The 11,520-nt window shown below is 38.8% G+C and overlaps 1 protein-coding gene across 1 annotated transcript; it reads left to right on the top strand.

Moving 5' to 3' along the window:
* Positions 1 to 5,243: 5,243 nt before the first annotated feature.
* Positions 5,244 to 9,969, top strand: LOC111624159 (tubulin alpha-1B chain-like). The gene is made up of 6 exons (XM_023366962.1): positions 5,244 to 5,383; positions 6,893 to 7,115; positions 7,188 to 7,489; positions 7,564 to 7,826; positions 7,898 to 8,162; positions 9,577 to 9,969. The coding sequence occupies exons 1-6, from the start codon at positions 5,381 to 5,383 to the stop codon at positions 9,871 to 9,873; spliced, it is 1,353 nt and encodes a 450-aa protein (XP_023222730.1). The 5' UTR covers positions 5,244 to 5,380; the 3' UTR covers positions 9,874 to 9,969.
* Positions 9,970 to 11,520: the final 1,551 nt, after the last annotated feature.

Raw genomic sequence — 11,520 nt, 5'->3', positions numbered from 1 at the left:
ACGGCCTACGGCACTCCGTTTTCATTACAACAATACTAATAGACGAACGATACGATTTGGCACATACAGTTGTACTCGCGATACAATTCATTTGTAAATATGTTGTCCAATTCGCGTGGTAAAAGAATTAATCCAAAAAATACTGGCAATTTTAGTTTGCCCATCGCGGGCTCTCCGGGCTTCCTTAAGTTTACATCGGACAAAGTATAGGATCCTAGATAGTAAGCTACCGTTTTCCCAACACCGAGTATCCGCCAGCCTATCTTGGCGCGCGATGGCGGCCCGTAAAAGTGCCAGGCCCTAAGAAAAACGACTACGTTATAGGCGCCGAGGTGCCTAAAACCGTCACTGGCCGACAAAAAACAGAAATTGAGTCCGATCCTTAAAGTTTCTCGCTAATTACGAAAACCCTAATCATAATAGGAAACAGTAAAGTAAAAGTTTTCCTTCTCGAAAGATAAAGACACGTTGAATGAACGGAAATTGTTTACAAATTATAAAAGAAAAAAGTTTACCCGGCGAAGAGAAAAAACTGTATAATTTGTACGCGCTTTTTCATTGGCTCCAATTCAAATTTTATCAAGACGCGTTTAACTGGTTACGGCGCGTGCGACGTAAGTACCGGACATTATCGATTACGAGTGGTTAGATAGCAGCCAACGAGAACAAAAAATGTAGTTCGTAACGATTCGGAAAACGCAAAAACATAATAAGAACGTTTTTCATTTCGTCGAGGGAGGAATATTCAACGTAATTTTAATTAATACGGTAACACCGAAATTTAAATTTCTTTTTTAATAGCGATAATACGTAATATTTAATTTACGTTTAAATTTCGTGCCATAGATATGGCGGTACTATTTGACATTCGGAAATCTTCCATAATAAAGATTGGATGCGAGATAACGCCGTTGGCGAGGTATCAAGTTTTTGCGCAAAGAACGACTTATTGATTTATTTAAATCGCTTTAGAGAAATATTCAAATTTTGAACGAAAGTTTACCTTTTCTACGAATAGAGAAACCATAAGGGAGTAAATTATCATAAATTTTTTCACTGTTTCGTTCGTGTCAGATTTTTTTTATCGCTATTATTTCTTTATCTGCAGAAGACCCAACCACAAACGTACATACATACATTACTCTAAACGGAAGATAAAATCATTTTTCTTGTTTTCACCGTTATAAATAAATAATGTAAGAGTTTCGTGTTAAAATTATGGAGTTTCCGAAATAAAAATCAGTTTGATACGTACAGTACTTTAAAAAATGAAATCCTAAATATATACGGGGTGATCCAAAAGTTGCTTAATCGTCTATAGAAAATCGATTTACGGTATCTTATAAGGCGGGAGATGCCTGCCGAGAGGACTTTTTACCAGAAACCGGGCGCTATTTAGGTGTCGAATGCGCGAAGTAAACCCGCAAACTCTAGGGCCCTTCGACGAAGCGCCAACCCGCGACCGGTGGGTGGTTTTATTCGCTCGAGAACCGGTGGGCCGAGCCAATATTAAAGACTAAATTACTCTTATTCTACTCGTATTAATTTCTTACTTTCTAAAATGTTAAAAAGTGGATCATTCTTATCCGGTACACAAATTACACGCATTAACAAATTCAATTTGATATTCCTACTTCACGGGTGTACCCGAAACGAGCAAACTGAAACACGATTAACCGAATTTTGGGCCACGTTTTATTTTTTAAAAAATACTTAGCGCTAATGGAAAATTTGTATATGCTTAAATAAAGGGACTAACGGAATTTTATTATTATTATTACCGAAATTTAATTAACATATTTTATTACTAAAATTCCATTACCAATCTTAATTTAACAAATGTTAAAATGTGTGTGTGTTTTTAAGAATTTAATTAACGTTTTTAACATTATAGTTTATGTATATAAATATTAAGGCCAAATGTTCTCGGTAATTTTGTCGGGCACGCACATTTTTTGTATTTTTGACGTACGAAAGTGGGTTTAGAGAGAAGGGGCCTTCTCCCTAGCGTAAATCGTGACTTATTTGTAATTCCTAGGCGGAGACTGGTGGATTCTTAAGGACCGTTTTATAATTCTTGCCGGTTCCGACACGTTTGACACCAATATTTTTCTTTCGCCGTTCCGTAATTCATATTTTTATCTCGACTAAAATCAAAATAATTATATATAATATCTTACGCCTTTCGGAAAATAGGACAATATTTTAAACCTTAATCGAACTTTCTAGTCGTAATCCCCAGTCGTCGTTAAGAAGGATCTTTACCGTGGATAAACGATTAATTTTTCGAAATTCGACGTCGTCGTTCTACATCCAGAACCCAGTCGAGTAATTTATTAATCTAGAGATTGTCTACAAGTCGCGTGCCAGCGATGGTAACTAGTCCCAAACTTATTGCGCTAGTTACTTCCAGGCGGCGTAACCAATTCGAGTCGCGTGTTGTGTTTACGCTTAGGCCAACATCTGGATATTGTACATTTCTCTCACATTATTCTTAGTTTTCCACCGAATTTCCCCAAACCATTACCGCCCGTTGGGAATAATAAATTACACGAGAAAATCGACGATTTTAAAACAAAAACGTATTATTATAAATCTCTAACGGTTGCCATTTTATCCGTAAAGTTTTATTTTATAGTTACGGTAGGCAGACCGAAATTGCTAGACGGAAGCGTAGTCGGTCGTAAATGAATATTTGATACGTCCGGGTATCGACTATTATTCTTTTATTTCTATAAATTATAGAGCTACGACTGATTAAATAGAGTACCGCGACGAGCCAAGTGTTTCACTAGGTCGTCCATATTTAATTTCATGCGTTTATTCCGTATTCGAAATCCGATAGCTTTATAACTCGCTTTATTCTAACGATATAATAACGTAATTCTATAAGTTAAATTCGCGACTTATAATCTCGATTCTACGTAATAGTAACGCCTAATTGTTAAAGTTTAGTCTAGAAAATTCCCGTTATAAACGAAAAGTAAAAAATGCAAAATTCTGTAGTAATTTACATTGGCGTGGAAAAATAGTATGGATAAAAAGTACAATTTCGGTAGAATGGAAACCGAAATTTATCCATCCCTTTTCTGCCAATCTCGTAAAATTACATTTCTTTTAATTTTTGCGGGGAAGGGGTGCGCTCCAATCGACTATCTTCCTATAACGACGACGCGTAACCGTTCGATAAGGGTTTTTTCCGCGGCTACGACAGATCGAGACTCGAACGCGGTCTGGATCACGCCAATTTTCGCCAATAAATTAATTTATAGCTTTATTTTCTATCGTTAATCGGGTGGGGAAAGAAAACTAGAACAATTTACCGGTAATTCGCTCCCCATCTACGTTGCCGTTCGGATAGGGCGGGCGGGCCTTTCGAGCCACGACCCAATCCCGTACGCATTGGGCGAATATAAGTTTAAAAAAAATTACAATAAAAAGCGAAGGAAACGCGTTCACAATTGCAGATAAAGTAGATGGAAATACGGCGTTATAATTGGCTTTAATTTTTTCACTACGCGCGTTCGGACATTAATTAGAATAGATTTCCCCTTTACTCGATTCATTAATCAGAATTAGTCGTAATTTTCCGAGACGTAAATGACCGAGGCAAAGCGTAAAATACTTAAAAGCTATTTTTTCTTATTATATTTTGGGTAGAAGACGAAATTAATTAGGTAATTAACCGACCGCGCCCGCGCATCTAAATTTCTAAGCCCGTCACCTTCCTCCATTTTTTTACCGCCCACGAAAATAATATAGTTTTAACAAATTATCCGCCTGCGGTTTCGCTACTCGCGCCTTATAAGCCTCCTAAATTTTATATAGAAAAATGGATAAAAAAAAAGGTTTTATATCCGGACGTAAAATTTTAATGTCTACGACTACCGTAAAAGTCTACCCCTCCGCGTATAAACTACAATAGTCGGTGGTTTATTCCCGGTTACCGTCCTCTTCTACCGTAACGTAGCCGCGGCGATTTTACTTACTTTCTACTTCGAACGGGAGGCTGGCGTAAACGGACAAATGTACACCGCTACGCGCGACAAATATTTCGACACTTAACGCGACTTGTATCTTAACGGTAAAAGATGGGGTTTAATCGTAATTGTTCGTCTCAAACGCGTTATAAAATAACTGGGAATGGCGACGAGAAGAGTAATTTATCTAACATAAATAACAAAATCTAATTCTTCGCTAATCGATAATTTATCCGGACCGTTTCTTCCCTAAGATTACGGTCCGCCGGGCTAATAGTGGCCAATTAATAGGCCGTATCGGTAATACGGTAAAATACGTCCCATTAACTAATAAAGTAAGTTTTAACTACGACGTATAAGCGTGCCGATCGGACGACGGAAGAGATATTTTTAATATAAAAGTAGGAAAGTCGGAAGGACCGACCGAGCCCGGGGGTGGGTAGCGAAAGGCCGGAGTGGATTAATTAAACATCGAGGGGGTGTAATTAATTTTGCCGTCGGACCGGCCGGGATCGAATTCTTGGCGTATTTCCCACTCGGGCCAGCTTACGGCTCTACGTATTTTTAAACCGTTGGCCATCCAATTAACGTTTTAGTTTTCCACAATGCCTGAAAGTAGCCCGGGAGACTCGGATTATTTTCCGAGGAAAGCCAAAATTCGGTAGAAACAAATTCCCCGAATTACACGTAGAACGTAGAAATTTGCAAATTAGACGCAAATTTTCTCGCGCAAAAAAGGTCGGACACCGGTCGAGCCAGACGTCGACTTTTTGCCGGCCGCGCTGGCGTATTCCTCCCCCGGAAGCGAAATGTGGGGGGCGTCTCCACCCTAAGCGTCGAGGCGGCTTTAGCTCTTCCGTCCGGATCCCCGCCGCGGTCTGACGACGACGCGGAGTCGGGGTCGGCCACGCTCCGTCGAATGCCGACGGTCGTTTCCACTTTGCCGTCGGCGGGGGAGGGCGGAAAATACGAACCTCCTTCCGGCGGTCCACCGACCCTGCCGGGTGCGTGGCGGGTACCGCGCCCGGCCCGGAGGAACTAAACAACCAAGTGTTATCCTCCGCGCAGGTCTTTAAAAATTAGCCGCGGATTATTCGTCTCGGTCCGTAATCCGGAGGGGTTTTAGTCCGTCGACCGCGGATTTCCCCGAAGAGGGGATGCGTCACCCTCCGACGTGTCGCAATACAACGGACGCGGCGGGCGGAGGCGGGTGCGCAGAACCCAGGATGGCGGGACGACGCGTCATCCGGCGCAGCCAATGAGCGAGACGGCGGCCGACCTTTATAAGGGGCGCGGGAGAGCCACCGCTTCACTCGTCGTTCGTGGAAAGAATCGTCGCTTGGTTGTAGCCACGAGCTTTTTGTTGTTTGTCGTCTACGCCCTTCTTAACCCTGGTGAAAATGGTGAGTCCTTCCTTTACTCCGGCTTCGGATAGCTTTTTCGTCCGCTTAACTTTAACGCCGCGCCGTCCGCCCTTCCACCGTTAATTAGCCAAAGAAGGCGGTGGCCGGCCGCCCGGCTCCCGGTCCGATGAGTCACCCCGATGCGGACGACCGGCTTTACCATATTTGGACCGTCGGCCGCATTCCGTACGGCCCGGCCGTTTCCGGATCGTCGGCGGTCCTTTTTATTTTTCTGTTAAACCTCCCAATATTTCTTCCCTTTTCCTCTTCCGGTTCCGTCGGAGGTCGTTTTTCCCCTTTTCCTCCCCACGGCTCTTTTTTTCTCTAAGGCCGCTGGGTCGTGGCCCCCCTTCTGCGTCTTTTGTCGTTAATTGACTCTCCCTTTTCGCCCCACTCTTATTTCCTGCCACGTATTCGCTTCCGTCCGAACAAAGACCCCGCCTCTACTTACGACGAAAAACGTCTCCAAAAAATTACCTTATCCTCTCTCCCTCGACGTTGGACGTTTGATCCCGGTCCCCGCTTATAGAAACGCTATTGTTCTAACTCTGCGGTAACCCGGAACGACCGACGCTACCAGTAAAGATCGCCCGTCCTCGTCTCTCGGGACACTCGGCATTTTTCTTTTTTCCGCGCTACTATAATCTGATATTAGTAAAACTTTACAAAATCTTTCTTTGTAAAGGGGTCGGGTCGTATTTTAATTACTTACACATTTTCACACAACGACTAAATGTCGGATTTTCCGGGAAAAACTCCGCCTTAATTAACTGAGGTAGCCTATCGGCCGGGGACTGTCGAAAGTACGACGTCTCCGCACCGCCACGAGTTATTTATCTCGCGACGATAAAATAAATTTATCTGGAGAAATTAACGTCTAACTCTTTAAACGCTATTGGTAAATTCTTCTACTTCCCGGAAGTGGCCACCCCCTAATTCTAATAACTTTACGGCGCGTGCGGAAGGTAAAACTCTTCTCCGCGGCCGGATTGTTTAATTAACCGTCGTCTGTCGTAACATTTAACCCATTCCTCCCGTCCGTCGCCATTCTCGACGTTAAATCGTTATCCAATATCCACTTCGAAGAATTATTCAAATTTGCGTCTTTTTATAATTAAAATAATTGCGCAGACGTCCGATACTCTAACTTCACCCGTCCGAATACACTCTTATTTTTTATTTCCACTTAACTGTTTAAACTCTAATATAAACATCTGTTCCAAATTTCCATCTTAAAGTCGATCCGTGTCTCGATTCAAATTTTTATCCTCCTCTGTACAGTACATGCTTATATATATAAGCATTTTTTTTTTAAAGAAATTTATATATACATAATATACGGCATATAAATTTCTTGTTTATATATTATATATAAACAAGAAATTTAATCTACGTAATTTGCATAATTCTGATTCCGAGTGGCATAAAACATACCGAACACCCCATGCAAAATTTCTGAATAAAAATAAGGAATGGGAACAAAACGTATTTTTTAATTTTTCGATACAGCGTGAATGTATAAGTGTTCATATCGGTCAAGCCGGAGTCCAGATTGGTAATGCCTGTTGGGAACTTTACTGCCTGGAACATGGCATTCAACCGGACGGACAGATGCCCAGTGATAAAACTATGGGCGGTGGAGACGATTCCTTTAATACGTTTTTTAGCGAAACCGGAGCCGGAAAACACGTTCCCAGAGCCGTTTTTGTCGACTTGGAACCTACGGTTGTCGGTAAGTAATCTAACGATTTTTTTCCCCGCCGCCAAAGCCCGAATTTTAAGAGTCCGAATTTTTTACTTTTAGACGAGGTGAGAACGGGAACCTATCGTCAACTTTATCATCCGGAACAACTGATTACCGGAAAAGAGGATGCCGCGAATAACTACGCCAGAGGACATTACACTATCGGAAAGGAAATTGTGGATCTCGTGTTGGATCGCATTCGTAAATTAGCCGACCAATGCACGGGATTGCAAGGTTTCTTAATTTTCCACAGCTTCGGAGGAGGCACCGGTTCCGGTTTCACCTCCTTATTGATGGAAAGGCTATCTGTGGATTACGGAAAGAAGTCTAAGCTAGAATTTTCTATTTACCCCGCACCTCAGGTATGTTTCTAAAGTCTTACTCAAACAAAAAAAAAAAAAAAAACTGGTTGTGGTAAAACATTCTTATAATTTAGGTATCCACTGCGGTAGTTGAACCGTATAACTCCATCTTAACGACTCACACTACGTTAGAACATTCTGACTGTGCCTTCATGGTTGATAACGAAGCAATTTACGATATATGTCGACGCAACTTGGACATAGAAAGACCTTCGTACACTAATCTGAACAGACTTATTAGTCAGATAGTGTCTTCCATAACCGCGTCTCTCCGTTTTGATGGGGCGTTGAACGTTGATTTGACAGAGTTCCAGACTAATTTAGTACCGTATCCCAGGTATAATTTAAGCGTTTTGTGGAAATATTTTCAAATATATATTATTTTACTGATGGATTTTATTTTTGCAGAATCCACTTTCCTTTAGTTACCTACGCTCCCGTTATCTCTGCCGAAAAGGCCTACCACGAACAATTGACGGTTGCAGAAATTACCAATGCTTGTTTCGAGCCCGCAAATCAAATGGTTAAATGTGATCCTCGCCACGGCAAATACATGGCGTGTTGTATGCTTTACAGAGGAGACGTTGTTCCTAAGGATGTAAATGCAGCCATTGCTGCCATTAAAACCAAAAGATCAATCCAGTTTGTAGACTGGTGCCCTACGGGTTTCAAGGTGAGCTTTAATAATTACTTTAATGATCTAGAATTAATAGCAACAAACTTCCCCTCCATCACTAGACGATTCGTCTAGTGATGGATTTTAGTGTTATTGTCATTGTACAAAAGATATTAATTCTTCATTATTCTACTATATAGTAGAATGTTCTTACAATATAAACAGTTTTCCTGCTTATTCATTGGTGGAAGCACACTGATTATAGTAAAATTATGAATTTACTAACTTTAAATCGATTTTTTTGAGAGAGAGATAATGCTTGGCAACGATCTTAACAACCTTAATACTTTTTAAATCTGGAATAAAACTCTATATAGAGAGTTGATTTTGTAAAAACGCTTTTATCTTCCACTGGATGCCTTTAATTTCATGTACTTAAATGGTATTCTAGAATGTTAAGTGTAGCTAATGCATCTACTAAAAGTTTGGGATAAAAAGTAACTATTAGACAATTTTTAAGATTCTTTTAACTATACTATGTTTCCTATTTTTTTAAAGTGACCCTTATAGTAGAAATAAACAGTCATATATGACTGTTGGATACAAACAACTAAGACTACATCTTCCTAAAGGATTAAGAAATGAACAGATCTAAGTTAGAACTTTCAAGGACTTTAAATGAATACTATTTTACTATACAGTATATTTATCATAAAGATGCAGATTGAGCAGTGTTAGTTTTTTCATTTCAAATTATGTCCAACAATAATAAGTGACTTAACTAAAATCCTTTTTAAGAAGATTTAGTTATCATTCCATATAGGTCTTTCGATAAGATCAAGACAAATGACCATAATCCAAAGGTATTCTCAACTATTAATTTTTTTTATATTGAAGAATTTCAGTTGAAATTTATTGTATAAGCTAGCCATTTTAAACTTATGAGAAGTTTTTTAAACATTAAATTTATTTTTCATCATTTGACTATCAAGCTAAATCCTACATATAAGTTTGGTATGTGTCCAAATGGTTAGCTTTATTGTTTCTTTAAATTTCCTAATGCATGTATTTCACATCAACAGATTATTTGAATAATTGAATAGAACCTGTTCGATACCTGACTACTAATCTAATTATCTAAATTTGAGTAAAAATCTGGTTTTTTTGTTCTCTTTTGTTTTTACTGTCTTTAATAGAAAATCTGATCATCAATAGTCCATAAGTGATGTGAAATTTTAGTGCCGTGTATAATAAATCCTATCACTTATGGGCTATATTGCTGATCAGATTTTCTATTAAACTATTCTATTAAACAGATTCTATTAAACAGGCAAGCCTTAAACTTGTCCTAAAGCTGTAAAAATAAACTTTAAAACTATATTATTATTAAAACTAATATTTTTGTTAAAAACGAAGTTATTGTAATTAAATTCACATTTTTCATAGTCAAGTCCTTTTTCTTATTCGACAGGTTGGAATAAATTATCAGCCTCCAACCACTGTTCCTGGAGGTGACTTGGCAAAAGTTCCTAGAGCTGTTTGCATGCTCTCCAACACTACTGCTATTGCAGAAGCTTGGGCTAGATTGGACCACAAATTTGATCTCATGTATGCCAAGCGTGCCTTTGTTCATTGGTACGTGGGAGAAGGTATGGAAGAAGGCGAATTTTCGGAAGCCAGAGAAGATCTGGCTGCTCTGGAGAAAGATTACGAAGAAGTGGGAATGGATTCTCTGGAAGGAGGTGAAGAAGAGGGGGAGGAATACTAAATGCATTTCGAAATATAATTTGCTAGAATGGCAAATTTCCATGCTTTTGTATTTCGATTAAAGTATTAAAACTCGCAACTGTTTTTTGCAAATTGAGTTTTGTACAAGTATTTTTTTTTCATAGAAAAGAAATCTTGTTTACAAAAGGCACGTGGTCTTATAATTTTTAATAAACACTTAACCTAAATTTCGAAATAAAACTTTGAAAATTATAATGAAGATGTTACGTTCAATACCGAACTAAGAAATTCCTAAGTAGTGTTTCATTTTACTAACCTTCCTAGGCTTTCTATTTCGGCATAGAAATACTGCAACTGTAATTGATGGCAAACTTTTTTGCCACAGTTTAAAACAAAAACCCGATTTTGGAGTGCCGAAAGAATAATTTATGGTTAGATACTAAATTGCACTACGCGCGTTTTGTACACCGTATTATAAGAAATACTAATCGGTAGACAATGCTTAAATCAGTTTTTCTGGGTCTAAGTTCTCTTTGAAGGAGAGATTTACATTTAAATTTACAACTAAATGTTGTTGTTGTCGCTGTTTCGTGTAAAGTTTTAAATTAATGGTAAAGCTGTTATCGCCAAATGTACTTTGAGATAAAACTACGAAGTGCTGAGTATATTAACCAAGTTTGTGCATCAACACTCTCAGTAAATCAGTTTGTCAATAGGAGTATCATTTTTAAAATTTCAAGGTTTGTTATACTAAAGCTTTAGCGAAGTACTGTACATCCTTACATTATTATCTCTCGAATAATATATATATATATATATGTTTGTTCACAATAGAAAATGCCATGGAAATATTCAACTGTATGGAAGTTGTAAAATTTACGGAAATTTCACATCCACACTCGAATACCTTGATTTTAATCTCGTCTCGCCTCCTAAAGACTTGTCTTCTCGTTATTTTTGTTGGAAAGAAAATATATTATCGTTCCTTCGCTCCATCCGCATCGTGATTTTAAAAGATTTTTTTTAAAAATACGAACAATAATTTTGCAATGTTTAAATTGTAGACTAACGAAAACGGACGACAGTGGGAATTTATAATCTCGAGAACGGAAATCGGGGCCTCAGGCTTTTAAACTTAACTATATATAAATTTCTAATCGACCGGAAGTCATACAAATTAAATTCAAAATTTTTACCTCGCTACATAGAACGATAAATTTATTATTTAAATTACAATATGATTGACAATTGCAGCCCGGCATTGTAACGATGCCGTTTGTTCTAGATTCAAAATTTTAAAAGGCACGCAGCAGAACTAATTAAACTTTATTTCAATTTCGAGGACTTCGTAACAGTCAACTTAATTAAGGGAGTTGATGACACAATACACATACTCGAAATTAAAGTAACGAAAGAAATCCGAGAACCATACAACGTAGAAGAAACGAAGTAGTCTACGCTTCCCGTTCTAAGGTTTTGCCGATAATATTTGAAATAAAAATCGAAATTTCAGTTTAACTTATCCCCGGAAGATGTGCCAGCAAAGGTAATACAATTACAGAATGTCTTCGACGTAACGCTACGCTATTAAAGCGCAACGCGATCGTAGGAATTGGTTTCCAGACAGTAAAACCCTTCGCGTGCCTTTCCACTACTACGACCCGATCGAATCGTCTCACCCACAATC

The sequence above is a fragment of the Centruroides sculpturatus genome, unplaced genomic scaffold, assembly GCF_000671375.1.
Source record: "Centruroides sculpturatus isolate CEXI.00-Female unplaced genomic scaffold, Cexi_2.0 scaffold380, whole genome shotgun sequence".
Classification (NCBI taxonomy): Eukaryota; Metazoa; Arthropoda; class Arachnida; order Scorpiones; family Buthidae; genus Centruroides; species Centruroides sculpturatus.
The sequence above is the reverse complement of the archived record's forward strand: the minus strand, read 5'-3'. Positions and strand labels throughout refer to the sequence as shown.

Excerpts from the sequence above, each read along its gene's own strand:
- LOC111624159 (XM_023366962.1), top strand. Across the intron at positions 7,827-7,897 it reads AATTTAGTACCGTATCCCAG|AATCCACTTTCCTTTAGTTA; the intron begins GTATAATTTAAG and ends TTATTTTTGCAG. Across the intron at positions 8,163-9,576 it reads GGTGCCCTACGGGTTTCAAG|GTTGGAATAAATTATCAGCC; the intron begins GTGAGCTTTAAT and ends CTTATTCGACAG.